Source organism: Lissotriton helveticus, chromosome 6 (genome assembly GCF_964261635.1).
Source record: "Lissotriton helveticus chromosome 6, aLisHel1.1, whole genome shotgun sequence".
NCBI classification, from domain to species: domain Eukaryota; kingdom Metazoa; phylum Chordata; class Amphibia; order Caudata; family Salamandridae; genus Lissotriton; species Lissotriton helveticus.
This window is the reverse complement of record NC_136067.1, coordinates 1,122,182,783-1,122,202,842: the sequence shown is the minus strand read 5'-3', so window position 1 is coordinate 1,122,202,842 and position 20,060 is coordinate 1,122,182,783. Positions and strand designations below refer to the sequence as shown.

At 41.2% G+C, this 20,060-nt stretch overlaps 1 protein-coding gene across 1 annotated transcript in view; it reads left to right on the top strand.

Moving 5' to 3' along the window:
• SYNE1 (spectrin repeat containing nuclear envelope protein 1) overlaps positions 1-20,060 on the top strand; it is a 2,361,447-nt gene that overhangs the window by 504,111 nt on the left and 1,837,276 nt on the right. Inside the window, exons 9-10 of the mRNA XM_078648775.1 lie at positions 4,814-4,923; positions 17,885-17,992. Of these exons, the coding sequence (XP_078504901.1) occupies positions 4,814-4,923; positions 17,885-17,992 (218 nt within the window). The remainder of the gene's footprint in view (positions 1-4,813; positions 4,924-17,884; positions 17,993-20,060) is intronic.

Sequence of the window (20,060 nt, the reverse complement as noted above, 5' to 3'; positions counted from 1 at the left end):
TACGGGCAGCCAGAGAAGTCAAACTTGTAAGTTTATCTGACAATGTGGCGACTCGGCCAGGTGAGCCCGCCCTTCTATTTACAACTTTCAATATTGTTATCAATTCCTTTGTTGCTCTTTGGCTGTGCCAAACATGGCGGTTCAGCATTCAGCTTGCCAGCTACTCACATCAAGTCTTCTTTGAGATCCAGACTGAAACCCACGAGCTCTTGGACAATTGCCCCTGTCTGCCTATTGGCACCCGGAGGACAGCATATCTCCACCATACCCCGATGTACATGTACCAACTTTGTTCCCCTGCCTTGCAAGTACCTGTAATACTGATTTTGCTGTTGCATATGCTTGCTACCAATATGATGTTGGCATCCACATATGTTTGTAAACACCATAAAGTACCACAAAGTCTTCTAAAAGACACAAATATCCTTCTTTGGCAGGACACTATTTTTGATCCCCCATTTTGGCCCACTGTTTCTATGTCCATATGAGTTTGTGAATTTTTAGGTTTGAGTCCTCTGGAAACGCTATTCATCCTGGATGCATAGCCACTTTGTTCTTCTGCTTGTAGTTAAATCTGTGTACATTACAAGCTTTGTGAACATTATACAACAGTTAGTCAATGTCCTTAATGTTACTATTCTTTTAAATTTACAACTACCCTGCTGCTTTTTAATGCTCCCCTTTGAGGCAACCATTCTCCCAAGGGGAGCTTTGATTCACTTTAGTGTGATTTGTCACATTGGAATAATATAGCAAAGTTTAAGTTGCTGTGTATATTGGTATTCATGCTATAAATATATTTAATGCAAAAGACACACAATTGATGGACGGAATGCAGAACAAATCAAAACATTCACCCTATTTGGCCAGGTCTAAACTGGGGTGGCATGGTGAGCAAAAGAATTATGGATTTGACCAAGATCTTGTGACTGGAGGTGAATATTTTGATTTCTTCTGAATTCCGTCCATCAAATGTGTGTCTTTTGGTGTCTCACCCTTATTGCGCCAGCTATGCCCAGACGTGGGTCCTGAGCTCACTGTGCCACTGGAGTCAAGCTATCCTGACTGCTGAGGGCTGAAAGACCGAAACCGGTCCTAGGATGCTTGTTTCCAGTCCACGGAGGACCTGGCCTGGCAGTTCGAGCTGGACTGTTCCCATGGTCAAGACTGATTTGCATATGGCTGGGTCCAAACTGGAATGGCATGGTGAGCAAAAAATAATGGATTTAGGCCCAGATTGCTGTACTGGGGTGAATGTATTACATAGTTCTGCATTCTGTCCATCAATTGTTCTTTTTGCATTTGTCACCCTGAGTGGGACAGGTATGCCCAGACGTAGGTCCCATGCTCTCCATGTCACTGGAGTCAAGCTATCCTAGCTGATGAGGGCTGAAAGCCCGACACCGGTCCTAGGATGCTTGTTTCCAGGCAAGGGAGGGCTTGGCCAGGCAGTTTGGGTTGTACTATTCCCATTGGGCGCAGGTGCAAGACTGATTTGCATATGGCTGGGTCCAAACTGGAATGTCATGGTGAGCAAAAAAACGATGGATTTAGGCCCAGATCTCTATACTGGGTGAATGTATGACATTGTTCTGCATTCCGTCCATCAATTGTTCTTTTTGCATAAATATATTTAATATTGTAGCTAATATTACAAGTGATGTGTATATACTGCTGTTAGCTAGTAATTAGTACTTTATTGCTGCTTCCTTATGCAGTTTTGAACTATACTGAGAGTTGTCCCGTCGCAGACACATCTCTTGAGTATTGGACTTCTTACCCATACTCAGAGAGTCAAGGCTGCTTAAGTGATCTTCACTTTATGTTGTGGACAGTGTACCTTGAGGAATTGTTTCTGTGGCCCTTGTGATTTGTTTCGTTTAGAGCTCAGTTTCCCTTGTACCCATTCTAGCCATGCCAGCCCGACATTGTCCATCATTTGATCTTCTTGGAAGTCACAGGTAGAAAGGATTGGGGATGTGAGAGTCATTGCTGAGTCCTTTTTGGAGTTATTTTTTAACATGTATTTCTTAACACTTGAAGTAGGGGCTCTCTTTCCTTAATATTGATCTGCAAAGTACCTCGGGGCTCAGAGTATCTCTTCCCCATTTCAATGGCTGTAGGATCTCCTTGGTTGTGATTACGTAATGCAAACGTGAATTCTTGTTGCCCACAAATGAAACTCAGAGAGTGTTGAAGCTTTCATGCAATGGTGAAGGCACAGCACTTCTACAGGTCGGTTTATGCAATAGCTTTACTTCATAGAAAATGAGTTAGGATTGAAGGAGTCAGAGCTATTTTCTAAAGCTCAGGTTTTCTTTTCTCATTTTCATAATATTTTTTTTCAAGGCCTCTTAGTGAAGCTTGTGAAACATCACTGTTAGCGAAGAATATAGATATCATCATCATCATCAAAACTTTATTTTGGTTGTCAAATCATACACACACATACAAGGCACAATATAGTAAAAATGGGCACAAAAGGTAATTAAAAAATCAAAATAGACAATTCAAAAAATGACCCTTAAAAGTTCTGAACACACACATAAAAACAAACCCTAGATAAAATACATGTCTCATTAATTTTAGACGCTGATTTTTCATATGTGCAAAGAAACAGCCTGCCTGCAGGACAGCCACTTCGCACCTGCAAATTTGGTACAGCACACGCATAAAAAGGATGGCTATCCGATCTGAGCATACAGAGAGCAGTGCTATGGCTATTTGTACCTGACTTGAGATTTCAATTTGGAACATGTTTGACAAAGAAGCATACATCAGAGATGATCAAGAGTTTCAATTTCCAAATTAAGCTATCAAAAATTAGTAGCAAATGAGACACCAGATCAGACTTAAGGTCCTCTGTAAAGTCCACCATACATGTATTAAAAGGCACCACAGTACCTTGAAGAGTCATTCAGGAAAGTGGTGGAACCAGGAAGCAAGAAGATCTGGTCATCTGGCAGAACACATGCTTGACTGGTAGGAACAACATGCAATCACTGCCTGGATTCAATTCCAAAAGCAGATGATCACTGCAGTTTTAGAATTCTACTTAAGAAATCAATCACTTCATCTGCCACTATCTTCCTTGATGCAAACTCATTGCTGAATAGTTCACATTCATTAAATATGGAATAAAGACATCGTGCAGAGTTCACTTGAAGAACTTGAGAAATCACAATGCTTTACATGACATCCACTTTAGCAAAGATCAGCGTTACTAGAAAGCACCTCTTATCGTAACTTAAGACCCAATCATTATCTCAGTTCGGTAGAAAAAAATACCTATTAGTGTTGAACAAGAAGTCTATGTTTAAATGATGTAGGCCTACTTGTACTTATGTCTGGTTTTAGGCCATAGAGAAGGCAAGAGAAAGATGCTGACTGTGGCAAAAAGTGGAACCAAACTTAGAGGACTCTTAAAGAAATATAACATTTTGAAATTCACTTCACGCAACAGTGTCTTGAGTACGGGAACCTGCAAACCATTCAGTTCATCAACTTTGCTATAATAATTACCAGAGACATACCTTAAAATGAATCTTATCAAACAACCATAAAATGTACAGACTGCAGCTGCACCCTGCTGGATGGAATTTGATTATGTATGTGCTTGGTTTGAAGAAATGGTTATTCAGCTACCTCCAAGGCATCCATCTCTCACCCCCAAACAAAAAAACAGCTGTCATTACAGCAATCTTAGGAAACTTATAGAGAAGGAATAGTTTCTCATGTCGACACATTTTCCACTTTGGAAGCAACAGCAACATGCAACAGTGTATTCAGTGTTTGCTCCAACATCTCCACCATGTTCTGCACCTGCCATTAAACAGAACTTCCTGGATGTGGGAGACTTGGCAAAAGTCACCTTCTATTCATGATTAAGGCATAAATGTTTATAATTGTTTTAAAATTTAGACATACATAAACACTTTTCTGAATTGCAGGATAAGTCATCAATTAACTCTAAATTTCAGTCTCGGACCCCAAATACGTGATGTGTGGTACTGACGGAGGGGGCATACTCTCTTCTCCCAATTACAGGTACCCTGTGGTAACATCCTACAAGTAGGTTGTAGGTATAAGGTAAACCCCAATGGGATGCAAATAATGATCTAGATATAAAATTACTGCTTGATTCCCAGGCCTAAAGCGATTTAATTCGCCAGGTTTCCAGCCAGTAAAATCAGGTCCTGTGCCCCAGCACCCAGGAAAAACAGTTGTTGTAACACAAGGCCAATCATGATTGGATGTAGCAGTATCTCACCTGGGAACGCCGCTCTGCCCCACTCATAACTGGGCCCATAGTACAATTTGGAGGGATTATATGTAACTGTTTTTCTGTGGACCGGCTGCTAATATTGGATTCCATTTGCAGGTTGCTTGCCAGTGAGATTTTGGCAAGTATCTCTGATTCTGGTTGTGATGGCACAGCCACTATTTTGATCCACGATTTAATGCATTTAATTGACAACCTTCTCTAACTTTGACACCCTGAGAAACTATATTTAAGATGCAGATGATTCTCATAAAGAGGTATCTCCCTAGTTTACGCCTAGCTTTCTGAAGTCCAGTGTAAAATAATGAAATAATTTGCAGTTTCAGCATTAAACGGATGGAGTGATCTGCTTTATAGATATGTAAAGAGTGAATACCACTACAAGCCTTCTTTCATTCATTTCTATTGCTGAAAGTGTTGAATAGTTATGTTCCCTTGCAATTTATCTTTTTGTATGATTTTGCTAAATTCTACTTTTATGCGGATCATTGTTTTAAGTGTTTGGTTATCGAGTGGTCTGTTTTTTTTCAGATGTGGACGTGGATAAGCCAGACGAAAAGTCTATTATGACCTATGTAGCGCAGTTCCTGAAACTCTATCCTGATCCCCATCATTCAGCTAGTGGTGGGCAGGAAGATGAAGTAAGTTTGCTGAGGATTTTCTTTTCTTTTACATTGATTTCCTACCTAGCTCACATGCTTTCAGGGATATGTTGAAACCTAGACAATGTTATTCCTTCCTGTAGTTTTTGACATGCAGGACGGAAAAGTATTTAAAACATGAAACATTTTTGGAAAAGCCCCTAACAGATATTTTACCACAAGGTGTGTCTAGATATTTCTTTTATGGAAATGTTATTTATGGATTACAAACATAATCTATTAAAATAAAGCAAGACTTTACCAAATACCTATTTTGTAGCAGGAACCATTATGAGATGCCATTTTCGTGGAAGTTTCTAACCTATGATAAAAAAAAAGATTAAATAGTGTTTATACTTTGATGGCACTGAAAATGTGTTTCCAATAATTTAACAAGTTCCCACAATAGCAGTTGTCCATCTATTACTTTCTTTGCAATAGACTCCCCAAAACAACGTTTGTTGTATTATCTTGTGGTTCTGTAGCTCATGTCTAGTACGTCCAACATCGTAGGATGAATCATGTTAGCATCAACTTAATTTGTATTGGTTTCTTTGAGCGTTTGCTTCCACAGGATAAACAAGACACAGGAGGTCCTTTATAGGTTGCTGGACGCAAGACATCCAACAAAAAATGACAGATGCCCTCTCTTCCAACCGTGCTACTCCACCACCCCGTGTAGATGTGGAGGAACTCTTGGTTTCTGACGGTGGAGCAGCTGTCTCCACCGATGGAAATACTTGACCTGATGGTCTCACCACCCCTGAGCTGCTAGGTCAGAGGGATATTTGTCATGTTCTATTTGTGGAAAAGAAAATTCACAATCTGCTTCCCAACTCCTCCCAGATAAAGCACCCTGCGCAGCAGAGCCTCGGAGGACTGCCTTTCTGAAAAAGAAAAGCAAATGCCGAATGGGCTAAAATATGAATGCCCATTCTACGTTTGCATAAAAAGGTGCATTTCCTGGCTGATTTACATCACCCACATAGAAAAAACGTGTAGGGACATTACCCACCATTTTTCGTAAAAAATTCATTAAACGCATTTGTCATAGCCTGAAGTGACCATGAGGTCTACAAGGAAAAGCTCTGTCTACTATGTTCATTAATTAAAGTTCAGTATCTATTTCCTTCTTATCACTGAGCAAGTCATGACAAAATTGGTATGGCAGCATCTTACCCTAAAAGTTATTTTAATAAGTATTTTTCAATAATGCCACAAATTATGCTGCGCTTATACATATGTAACTTTTTATGTCGCATCAGGATGCTGCGAAATGTGTCTATGCCTTGTGGGCTATGGAAAAATAATACATAGTTGTTTAGACACTTCAATAAGGTCCATTCTGGTAGCATTCAATGTGTTCTTTATGAATTTTTTAAGAAAGTAGTTTTTCAGTACCCCGGGGATGGAATAGGAAAGGTTGCAGTCTGGGTGAGTGATAAGCTCAGTTTCAAGGGCTGTCAATGCATAATCTCTAAGTTCAAGTTCAAGTTCAGTAATTTGTATAGCGCACTACTCACCCAGAGGGTCTCAGGGCGCTTGGGGGAGGGGGGGTAATTTATTTATCAAATATCCAATTTTTTAGTTGCTTTCTGAAGGAGAGGTGGTTTTGGGTAAGGCGGAGGTGGGTGGGGAGAGAGTTCCAGGTTATGGCCGCTAAGTAAGAGAAGGATCGTCCCCCCATGGTGGATCTATGGAAGCGCGGAATTGCGGCGAGGGCTTGGTTGGACGATCGAAGTTGGCGGGTGGGGGTGTAAAAGGACAGACGCGTGTTGAGGCATTCGGGTCCTAGCTCGTAGAGGGCTTTGTGTGCGTGGGTGAGGAGACGGAACGTTATTCTCTTGTTGATGGGGAGCCAGTGGAGGTCTTTCAGGTGGTTGGAGATGTGATTTTGGCGGGGGATGTCAAGTATGATTCTGGCTGAGGCGTTTTGGATGCGTTGGAGTTTTTTCTGTAATTTGGCTGTAGTTCCGGCGTACAGGTTGTTTCCGTAATCCAGTCGGCTTGTGACTAGTGCGTGGGTGACCGGTTTTCTTGTTTCGGTGGGGATCCATCGGAAGATTTTTTTGAGCATGCGTAGGATGTTGAAGCATGATGATGAGACGGCGTTGACTTGTCTGGTCATCGAGAGGGAGGAGTCCAGGATGAAGCCCAGGTTACGTGCGTGGTTCGTAGGTGTGGGTGCGGTTCCCAGGCCCGGTGGCCACCATGAGTCGTCCCAGGCAGAGGGGGATGATCCTAATATGAGGACTTCCATTTTGTCCGAGTTTAGTTTTAAACGGCTGTTCTTCATCCACTCGGCTACTTCTTTCATTCCTTCGTGTAAGTTGGTTTTGGCGGTGTTTGGATCTTTGGTGAGGGAGAGGATCAGCTGGGTGTCGTCTGCGTAGGAGATGATGTTGAGGTTGTGTTGGCGAGCGATGGATGCGAGGGGACTCATGTATACGTTGAAGAGGGTGGGACTGAGTGATGATCCTTGTGGTACGCCGCAGATGACTTCTGTGGCCTCTGATCTAAAAGGGGGGAGGCGGACTCTCTGGGTTCTTCCTGCGAGGAACGAGATGATCCAGTCCAGTGCTTTTCCTTGTATTCCGACGTTGTTGAGGCGTTGTATAAGGGTGCTATGACAGACTGTGTCGAATGCTGCGGAGAGGTCAAGTATGATGAGGGCAACTGTTTCTCCGTTGTCCAGTAGGGTTCAAATGTCGTCTGTTGCTGCGATGAGGGCGGTCTCGGTGCTGTGTTTGGCTCGGAAGCCGTTCTGTGAGGGGTTGAGGGATTTGTTGGATTCGAGGAAGGTGGCGAGCTGATTGTTGACGGCTTTCTCAATGACTTTGGCAGGGAATGGGAGGAGCGAGATGGGGCGGTAGTTCTTAAGTTCAGTGGGGTCTGCTGTGGGTTTCTTCAGGAGGGCGCTGAGTACGGCATGTTTCCAGCTTTCCGGGAAGGTCGCGGAGTTGAAGGAGCAGTTGATGACGTCCCGGAGATGGGGTGCGATAATGGAGTCTGCTTTGTTGAAAATGTGGTGGGGACATGGGTGGGTTGGCGATCCTGAGTGGATGGAGTTCATCAGGTGGATGGTGTCTTCGGTGGTGATTGGGTTCCAGGCGCACAGGTTGTTAGAGGGAGGTTTTGGTTCGGAGGTGAGAGGGTTGGGCTGGTCTCTGGGCTGGTTTTCAAAGCTGTAATGTATGTCGGCGATTTTGTTGTGGAAGAATGTGGCTAGGGAGTCGCAGAGGACTTGAGATGGAGTGATGTCGTTGGTGCCGGCGGTGGGGTTGGTAAATTCTTTGACGATGTTGAATAGTTCTTTGCTGCTATGGGCGTTGTTGTCAAGTCGATCGTTGAATGCTGATTTCTTGGTGGATCGAAACAGTTGGTGGTGTTTGCGGGTAGCGTTCTTGAAGGTGGCCAGGTTATCAGTGGTTGGATTTTTTCTCCAGACTTTCTCGAGTGTGCGACAGGACTTCTTGGATTTCTTAAGGTCATCGTTAAACCAGGGGGCTTTTTTGCTACCTTGCTTAATTTGATGGTTTTTCAAGGGAGCTAGTTCGTTGGCGCTGTGGGTGATCCATTGTGTGAGGTTGATGGCTGCTTGGTTTGGGTCCGATGGTTTGGCAGGAGGGTTTTTGTGAAGCGATGTGAAGAGCTGGTCGGTGGTAATTTTGTTCCAGTTTCTTCGTGGAATTGGTTGAGGGAGGTTGTGGGTTGTGGTCTTTTTGTAGTTGAAGTGAACGCAGCTGTGGTCTGTCCAGTGGAGAGTTGTGGTGTGGTTGAAGGAGATGTGTTTGCTGGAGGTGAAGATTGGGTCGAGCGTGTGTCCGGCATAGTGGGTGGGGGTATCGACAAGTTGTTTGAGTCCAAGATTGGCGAGGTTGTCTAGAAGGGTGGTGGTGTTGCTGTCGTTGTTCTTTTCAAGACAACTGTGACCAAATGAGAAAGACAAAACAGATACTATTTTCTCTAAATGAGCTGCTTACATTTTCACTTGGCATAAGAAGTCTAGACATGTAATTTAAATTTCCTTGATTTTTTCTAGAACAGTCCTTTGGACTTTTATTATTTTGAGATAGATTTTATTCATTTTTTTTACATATATATCTTTAACTAATTCTACAAAAACGTGGTAAATATAAGTAACATTTTTCACGTTTGCTGTGAAAAAAAAGCATATTGATATGCAAAGGTTTCCACTCTAGTGCATCAGTGCTGTAATATAATATTTGCAAATTACATGTTTTTAAAGTCGTATTGCATTTTAAATGCTCACCAATAGACAAATTGATAGATCATTTTGGGTGTTTTCCCAGGGTTTTCTAAAGAGCTTTGTGGCTATAGGATATTTCTCAACAATAGCATCAGAAATCCTTCAGCAAGTAATGGCGAGGAGCCGCGAGGACAAAACTCAGTAAAAAAAAGCACTTTAGAAACCTATTCAACACTATAATATTATACTAGGAATCTAATTGTGTCAGAATCATCAGATCTTATGTGCTTTTATAAATACAAAGCTGATCCTAATGTGCTCTTTTCAAGTAGTCGATTGAATAGTTGAATCCAAAACATTATTATAAGCACATACGTTTGTGTACTATTTATTCCTCTCCTTTCACTCCCACAACTCTGATTATCATTTTAAGAATTTTGCATTTGGAAACAGATGGCGAGCCAGCACTTCGTGCAGCAACAGTATAATGACGGCCACATTATTAATCATTTATTACAGCAGATGCTCACACTTGATGGTATCTTGGGACTTCAGTATCCCACCAGGCCCAGGTTTAGAGTTAAATCTGAACTGGCATCCTGAGAACGATGATCACAGACGGTATGAGGAGCTGCCCAGTTTGTTGCCCTACATAGAGAATTAATTGAGACATGCTTTATTTACAGTTTTAGTCCATGCGTATTGTTTTGCAGCGACATGCTGTCGTTTTGCTGCTGAAGAAAGCTTGTGTGCTCTACAAGCACTTAGAACACAAAAATCACTGCAGAGTGCACAGAATTTGACCAGTCACCTAAAACAAAGTGCCTATCGGCAGCTACTGCGGCATAGGATGATTGGATGACATAAAACAAACATTTGTTGTATCTAAATGCCCCATATCCCAGCTTTCTCTACCATCTCTAAACACTTTGTTGTTTCCACCTGTGCTTTGTCTCACTTCCAAAGTGTAATGCCCATTGGCAATCATATGATTTTCAAATTCTGTTTCTTTGTTCCTCAATACATCGAAGAATTCGCCGTTGCCACACTTCCCCTAGTTGTCGAAGATGTGTCAATTTCATAAAAGGCGTCCTGTAACCTCTTCTTTGTACTCAAACTTATTCAAGTGTGAAAAGGTTTCTTCCTGGTAAACCCTGGCTAATTCTGTCTTACCTGCTCTTCTCTTCATGGTGCCTCTTCATCCTCAAGAGGAAAGTAAATACATCCTGTTATTGACCAATGCGTACTGATGCCTCTGCATAGAGGACATCTTCTTCTGGGGTAGTACAAGCTGAACCTATCAACGTAGTTAAGGACTCCCAAGAGGGATTCATGTAGATTGTTCTTGATGTGTTGCAGTTTAGCAAACTCAAAGGCTCAATCTCTCATTGACAGATCTTGTAAAACAATTCTTGAAAACCCTACCATGGAGTAGGACCAAACTTTGATGTTGTCTTGAATGGATAGGGAATTTGTTCCAGTGTTTTGCTACTGGATTTGTGATCCAGTTCTAAATAACTGCAGCCTTTGCGGAACCCCAAGGAGCTTTCTCATTAAACAATTCTTCACATTTAGGAGGAGGCATCATTAAACATGTGTCAGATCTGTGCCCAACCAGGGTTTGCTCAGTTACCATCAACACAATTTCATTGCAGGTACCCCCAGCAATTTTGCAGATGCCTCCAGCATTTATTTCCATGCATTTTTCATGAAGGCATTTTTTGTGTGAAATAAATGAGTCAATAGTTATTGTGCACATCACAGTGTGCTGCAAGAGTAAATTGGATTGAATTTGCTATGTTGTTGAGATAATAACTTCTTTGTCACAAGAGATACCCCTCAGCTGTTGAACATGATTGGTTGTGGTCATGTTATGCAGCAGCCATTACAAATGTTATGCCACCCCATATTCTGCTATGCTCAAAAACACCATGTGTCGTTTGTCATTGCACTGCTGGTCCATTAGAAAGCATAGGAAACATGCAGCAATCAGAAAGCTGAATAAAGCAGTTCTTTACATTACCAATGAAGTGCGTAATGATGGGCAACACAACTAGAGTGAGTTAGGTAGTGAGTATAGACATTTGTATTGTGCGCATTATGAACCAGGGTTTATAAAAATATCGAAATGTCCATAGTTACATCTGTACAGATTCTATGTCAGTGTGTGCTGAAATGCATGCAGCACGTCATGAGCTAAGTGTTACCACCCAATTTTTGTATTTGACGTGCAACAGCCAATGAAGAGAGCCATTGCTGTAGGCCAAATGCTGCTTCTGCAGGCTTGCTTCAAATTTCCAGGTCAATATCATTCTGTTGAAACATAATTTAAGATTTTGTGGTAGAATTCAAACAGAAATGGAATGTTGGGGCACCAGTGAGCGCCAACTAAGATGGCTGCAATCTAACAGGGTTTAAGCTGAACCCATCGCATATCCAACAAAATCATCCATACAAGGGATGAATCCTGAAACGATAAGATTCTCATCCTCTTTCTAAAGCAGTTGCGACCATACCAGTGCCGGTGGTTTCCGTTGCTTGGCCCTGTTACTTATTTGCCAGCACCGGCGCTTATGAGAGGCTGCCACTTGCTGCCATTGTCTGACTAATTTAAAGATGACCACAACAACAGTTATTTATTAATTCAGTAAACAATAAAATTGCCACCCAATCCAATCTTATAGCTTTAGGGGCGTGGAATAGTCTGGATTTTCACACTTGCAGGAGTGTGCTAGTTAGTAGTTGTGGTGGTGCTGTTACTGGCCACAATGGCAGGGGCAAAGGCATGGTGCAGGCTGCAGGGCCTCTTAAAAAGGACACTGGCACTTAATTTTTTAGAAATTAAGTATTGGCCCATACCATCCAAATGTGATGCTGAATCAAACTTATCTCCGCTGAAAGGGTACTGCCACACCCTGAGGGCTACTGATCCCCATAACTGAGCGGAGACAGACCACGGTGCTGACAACCATTGCTGCTACTTATAGTGCACTGGGCGTACTGGTATGAGGGTGAAGTGATGGCGAGGTAATTGAACAGAGTGACGGAGGAGTGCTCCTATCAAGCTGGTTAGTGGTGAGTGCATTGGTGCATTGCCTGCTGCTGGTACTTTGCATCCATTCCCTCAGGCGCCAGTGCTGCATCCTTGCTTGCAATTGTCAGTGCTATCCCAGGGCTCAGGTGTCTATGTACCATAAGCCTGCTATGTGATCCTAATTTGTGCAAAGCATGAGCTGTACACCATCACAATACCTGCATGCTTCTATACATGCTAGCTATGCTTTAACCGTTTGCTGTGTAGGCCCCAACAGAAGGCAATCCCTTGTTAATCACATCAGAGGCGCGAACTTAGTGAACACTATTGTGGCAAGATGGGAAACACTGCTAACAAACAACCCATACTGACTTTTGAATGAGGGTAAAAGCCCCTGCTGATGACACAACCCAAGCATCAGGTAAGGCGAATATCCATTCCATGTTATTGAATATGCCAGGCAGACTCCTGTCCACTGATAACACAGTAGACTAGCTTGCCTGCAGGGTTGACCTTTTGCAACACAGATTAGATACATTTACCGAATAAATAGTGGTGGACGATTTGAGGACGTCTTCTCAAGCACTGGAACTGGAAAAGCAACTGGGTATGACTCCGCACAAAAATGAACACCTGGAAGGGAGCTCTAGACATTATAATGTGTGTGTCTTAGCCATACCTGAATCCACCAATGTTTGGAGAATGGAACTTTTTGTTGAGAAAATGCTCACCACTATGTTCAGGGCTGGCAACTTATCCCGAATGTTCCTAGTGGAACAGGCAACTAGGTCATACATTGCGCATCCTCCACTGGGACCACCACCTTGACCCATCATTTTTGAATACTCAATAACAGGGTCAGGATATTATCCTCAATTTGGCCTTGTGAAAAAGGTTACCTACCTTGTTCACTGCTCTGCCTTATACGTTTTCCCTCACTTTACTATAGCCATTCAGGAGGCCCAGTGAGCCTTTCAGCCAGTCAAGAAACATTTGCAAGCAGTGCCTATCGCCCCCCTTGATAATATGCCCCTTTATTTGGCCAAGCAACGGCGCATATCACCAATCTGGAATGTATAAAGGCAGCATGTAAGAAATCGACTATATCTCTGATTAAGAGGTAGTGAGCAGTCGTGGTTTTGTTATTGCTCTTGTGGTAGAGTTGTGTTCATTTTTTTCTTTATTTGCTTCATGAGAAAGTCTTTTGCAGCAGAGAAAGGCCTGCCAAAACAACTTTCGTGACTCCTTTTATTTGTCCAATTCTCACTTAAAGATATAACTTTAGGGATTGTATGTCGTCATTTTCAGAATATAAACCACAATATTAATTGGCATATAAATAGAGATTGAGTCATTTTGGGGAAGACTCTGTCTAAGACTTTGACATCAAAAGCCTTTCTGTTATTGGCCATCACTTTGACCAATTTTTGACTAGGAAATTCCAAGTCTTTTTGGAATGTGTACTTCGTCCATATTTTCAATGCCATAGTGTGGGACTCCATACCATATCTGAATCCTTTTGGTTTTCCATTTGAACACTGGAACATGTGCAAAAGTTTCCGAAATCCGCCGGGAAGGCTGGTGAAAGACCAGGGCTGTCCTGGCAGATCTGGGATCACCTTTTAGAAAAAGGAATCTCTTGTTCATAACTTCGACTGTAAAACATTTCACATTTGATTACAATACACCCTCTATGGCAGTACATGTTCCGTTCCCAGGAGTAAGAAATGTTCCACCCACAAGAGGAACGCAACCAGCATACTCAGATATAAAGTGTCCATCACGTGTTAATTTTTCTATATTTCCCAGCCAGAGCAAGGAATCAAAAAGGTACTGCATCCACTGGCTGTACAGCTTCATTCCACCCTGTTGCTCCTGCATCTGGGCTTTCCTAAAGCTTTTTTATGTCTAACATGAAGAGGGCGAAGTTGGTCGTGAGTTCTACCATGCACAACCACTGGCTTTGCCAATGGTTTTTTGAAAAGTGGTGAATGAGGCACAGAGTCAACATAGAGGAGCTGGAATACTGGGGCGTTGGAGTAGAATATGCATGTGGAGTACTCTTGCCTCAAATTATTTGTATCTTAATGAAGAAATGCCAGCCTCTGAGTAGCATTAGGCAAATACCTATGGACCAGCGAATACACGAGTTTCTAAAGTAAGTAACCTTATTTTACTCCGTGACGTATCATTTGCAAATCTATTCCAAACTATAAAGATATGCGAGCTTGTAAATCTGTGTCAGAAGTCATTGATAAATGCTGCCAGAATGATGAATCGTTAATTTAAAGAGGCAATATGAGATTGTAATTTAGTGAAACGGGCTTACATTTGTTTTCCGACCTATCATTATATAAAAGCTACTGGGAAAATAATTAAATCATGTTTTAAATTCTTAAATTGTTAAAATTGTTCTGTCCAACTGAATTGTGATCTAGTCAAGAGACCAATATTTCCATGTCCAATTTTTTGTTTGTTCCTATAAGCCTATGTTTGTTTCTTGGCATTGAACCATGTCTGCTCGTGTCTTATTTTATTTGCTTCTTTCCTGTCACTTTCTGCTGGTAGCGTTTGCATCTCGCCTTCCCTGTTTTTCCTCTTTCTGTTCCTATGCTTCAGGTAAGGGTTAACGGTTGAAGAAGTGACCAAACGGTGGGGTTCAGCTGCTCGTTAACCAATTCATTCTGCATGTTCTCATCATGACTGATTTGTGTGTGTTATATGTGCATCTTTTTTGTGTTATGCTGTCCTTGCCAGATTGATCTTGACCCTCGGGAAATAGAGCAAATTATTGAGGTATGTTTGAAAAAACTGATGCTTTTTAATATAATCCCCTCACAAGTAGATGTTGTTTCTGGATAACCACACAAGAAGGAATCTATGGATAACTTTTCAGATTCTCATTTTTAGATCAGAGTTAATAATGTGTAATATGGTCCTGTGATTATAAATCATGGATACTCTTAATAATTTATAGATTGGCAGACTTGGTTCAGTGTATTGTCCATGATTGCACTTCATCAAAATTAACTTTCCTTGCCCAAAGAGGTTTGCATTCAATCGTTTCCAAAAATAGTTGCTAGGCACTTGATATTTCACCTTGGTATTTTCCTAAACTATCTTTTATTTGCAAGATTGCTTTGGTCAAGATTTGTTTCCATTATTAGAAGTATATTTCCTTTTATTTGATATAGTGCTGATGCCATTGACATTGGAAGGTTCCTGTCTGTCTCATGTTCAGAAATGTATTCACATGCTTATCTGTTGCACATCTCATTATTGCATGGTTGTCGCTCCTATTTCAGGTGTCACACTGTTGAGGCAGAAGTAAAAACAATGTTGTCGAACTCTGTTCCATTTGCATGTTTTTGCATGTGCTAAACTCTCTGTATGTCTTGTGTATCCAGCGTACGTGGTTCCTCTTGTTTGAGCAGGCACCCTCTATAAAACCCGGTTATCTATATCTTCTATTAGAGAGGTCTGTCTTCTATACATATCCCCCTGTGATGCATGTCCTACTAATGACGTTCACAGAGTGCAAGATTTGCACATCTAGGATCATGCTGACAAAACCCAATGCCTTACCCAAGGGTCCAACCAGACACTTTCTCTTTGTCTATATTTGTGTGAAACAACATGCAAGACTAACAAGTCAAAGTCTGTGCCCTTGGAGTACAAAAGTAACTCATAGAGGAAGGTGGCATTTGGGACGATGGTTGAATGACATCTTCAAATCCAAGGCTATATGGGCAAAATAGTGAAGTAGAGAAAAGAGGGTATGTCTCTGAAGAGGCTGCTGGAGGGCATGTGAGGGGAATGTCTTATTAACCACTGATGTGTAGATAACCGCAGACGCTATTGCGACTTATTTCTCTATCCAGTGTACTTGGGGGCGCTGACAAAAAGTTTTCCAAATTGGCCAGAGTTAATGTAGATATCGTCAAAGCCTTCAAGAGGAACAATGTGTGTTTGCCTGGAAAAGGTTGTAAAATCTGTAACCACCAATGATATCTTTATACGAAGAAATACGCTTAATTCAATTATATTATCTTAGAATTCTCTTTCCGGAAATGTTCAATAGAATTTCTTCTCATCTTCAGTCAGTCTCTTAAAATCTAAAGGCCTGATATAGGGTTTAATGAATAGGTACTCCATCACAAATGTGACAGATAACTGTTTGCTTTATTACCAGTGTCATAGGATATAATAAACTTGTAAAAAGTTGGACGGGATATCCATCAACTGTGATAGGCAACCAGTTGGAAACAAGACCAACAGACAGGAAGATGTGATAAACTCACAAACTTAATACATATTTTTAGTTAATTCACAAAGTCACTTCCAAAACAAAGTGCAAGTTTTAAACGTAATCTTCTATTTTGCCCCAGGTTTAGGGTCTACTTTTTATTAGCCTCAGCATTGGCTCAATAGATTGGACTTTCTTTTGTCAATTGTGGCATGTCATTTACTGAGGTTTTAAGTTTGCCTGTGCCCATCACTATCACAGGCTGCTGTTAGGCCTAATTTAAGTACACTTTGTCAGTCTAAGTGCAACACCCTTGTGTCCCTTGAAATTTGCGTGTGGGGTAGGCAAACACTAGGAGATGCCTAGTTACATAAAGTAAGCAGTATGTAAAAATAGGACAAAGGCTGTTTGTGTACAAGAAAATTAAGTAAACCGGGTTTTCCTCAATCCTATACCAATACATATTTGCGTATAATGAACCAAAAGTGATTTTTTTTCAACAAAATAGAGCAACTACCATGTGCTGCATCATTGCACCTGCGTAAATGTGTGTTATCTGGTATGTGAGCCTTAAAAGATGCCTCCCTGCTTCCTTTAATTATGCTTGGATTGAAACTCCCTGTACCTCAGTACATACCCTATTGAATTCCTAATGAGGGTATAAAGGGAGGTATAAACCTCAGCCAGTTTACAAGGTCCTTGGAAAGATTGTGGATCAGGAGTATTTCACTCAATATATTTAAGCTGCTGAAAGCGGGCAAAACGCCGGGATGATATACTCGGAAAAACATCTAGGAACTGGTGCGAAAATAAATTGTATTCCTGTAATTGCGCACATAGCTTCACTTTTGCCAGACCGGTGGTTTCATATGCTTTGTACATAGAAAAGGAGGTCTCTCTGGGAGATCGAAAATAGCCATGTAAGATACATTTCGAGTACAGGTCTGATTGCAGTCCTAAATACAGTACAGTTGTGTATCCTGATTCACAAAATTAAGACCTGAGATTAATTTATGCAAACTGAATTAAGTTTAGGGGACAATCTGCTAGTAGAGAGGATTTCCAGCAGAACTATGTTTAGTGAATTTGAGATAAAGAACACCCTTCAAAATATTTATTTGAATAAACTGAAACAACTGGATTTAAGATCTCCTTGAATTTACAGCCTGAGGTACAGCAGTGTATATTTCATCATTACATCTGCTACCATATTAGAGCATTTTACGAATTAAATTCCAGATAGTTCCCAAATATTTTAGACACCCAGTAAAATCTTAAAATTCAGAAGCTATTCAAAATTCTTTGCCACAACAATAGTATCTAAATTGGACCATTTCCTTACTTAGTGATACCATCCCTGTGTACCTTGACTTTCCAGAAATGCTAAATGTATCCTGTGGTGTCCTAGGTGACATTATATATTCAGGTTACAGTGTGTTAATGAAGAAGTTTCAAATCTTGTTCTTAACAGAGAGAAGACAGGTTTATGTTAAAAGACCTGAAATTGTGGATTGATCAGTATGAGCGAGATCTGACCAGGGCGCAGATGATTGATGGTACCTTACAGGAGAAATATCAGGTAAGTGACTGAAGAATGCTTCCTTCTATTTTTTATTCGTGAATAAGGCTGTGTGTATGTGTAACAGGCTGGAACTGGAAGGTCGATTGCAGTTCTTTTTCACCTGGGGTCAGAAGATCTGAAATCCTGCATCATTGCTGTGAAGTAACCGAAAAGAGATGTGTAGCACTTTATAAAACTGTAAAACAAATGAATTTGAATGGGGAGGGTGGCTCAGTGAACAGAAGGGATATGATCAGTGCTTGGGAGTATGATTGGACGGAAGTTAACTAAGGAGACTTACAGAGTAATAGCAGCTATTCTCATAGTATTTTGCTCACTTCCAAATGCATCTTAAGGGGGTATTAGCTAGCACAGGGGAAAATATTGGCAAATTGTCACCCCTCTGGCACTGTATTTACAACTGGTGTACTTTTTCCCAGGCATGCAGTTTGTGATTTCTATTTTACTGCTAGAGTAAGCAGTGGCACACAGTTTCAGGCACTACTCCAGTGATAAAGCCCGAGCACACAAACTATTTTCACCTCCCAAGAACTAGCGCTTTCACAGCCCATCCTGAAGTATTGTAATGTTTCATGAATTAACAATATGGTCACTCTTTTTGACAAATATGTTGGCCAAAATATTTGACAATTGTGTTATAAAATGCACCACCCAGACCCATTGTAAAAAAAAAACTTTGTTAGGGTGGAGAAGCCTCTTACCGCCTCTATGATGGGTGGCATTTTTCTCTTGTTTGCTCCAGCTGCCACTGGGTGAACTCTGCTTTTCACGTAGTTTGAAATCTACACAGGACAGTGATAAATCAGAATATTTCAGTTTAAATACCCTCCCACAAATATATGGTGGCCATAAAAGACACTACTAACATATCATCAAGTACAGTGTAGGTTTACTATTATTAACTCTATTTGATGATATTTTACCACAATTTGCTGTATCGTCATTGCCGTTCTGAGCTGCGGCATCAATTGACAAATACTTACTGCCAACATGACCTTCTGCATTATGTCCACTCCCTCATTGCAGTTATCATCTGAAAGTCAATATCATTATAATATGCTTTTAAACTCTCTCAATGGTTACCCAGCACATAGAACTGAGTGAGTGAACCACCAAGACACAAAAAAATCAAATATCAATGGAGAGAAGATCATTTGAAGGGATCTGTTTTTAAAGGCATGTCGGCTGATCACAGTGTCGACACTGCCTGGGTTCTGCACTCCATTGTGTGGATTGGCTCAAGCGCGCACATACACATGAAGGACATGCAACAAACAAAATATCACACAGTATCACTCTAATATTGATTTAAATGTGCAAACATTCCTGCCCTTAGCTTGTACAAAATAAAGTGGGCGTGGACCTGACAGAAACGTGCATGTTTACCATCTTTCTCCTACAGAAAAGTATATACATGAAATAGACAAATAACTTCTTAAATAGTAGACCTGTAATTTGTCACATGTGCCTGCATCAGTTTCGAATGCAGCACCGCATGATGACCACAGAGCATCATTTGGCCACCCTCAGCTTCCGCTTTGCCTCTTCACCCTTTCCAGAGGGTTAGTAAGGGTTGATGTTGGCAGTTTATTCGGTCGTATACGAGTAAAGCCAACATTTTACAGCTTAATTCTACCGCTGAATGACTGTGCCAAGTGATTTGACAGAGTTGGCTTGTTTCACTATTCAGTTCCCTTGTTCTGCATGCTTGTCTTGTTCAGATTGTTTTTCTTGTCTTGGCTGTAGTGAAGTATGATGAGTCCTCTAAGCCAATGAACAACATATGAGTCACTCTTTCTCTCGAAAAGTAACATGTAAGAAACCTGGAACACAATTATGAAAAAGTAATTGGTTTCTGACACCGAATTTCATGAACAAACAAGAAGCCACAACATAATAATAATTTGTAGTTTTAAAAATATACGTTTTTATCACTAAATTTCTAAAGCGTCAAAGAGTACAAGACTTGTAGCTCTGTGTTGTTCTTTCCATCTCCATGTGGAAGACTGCTGATTCCTTGGTAACGTTTATCACAGTATACAGTGGGGTGGTGGGTTAAGCGGCC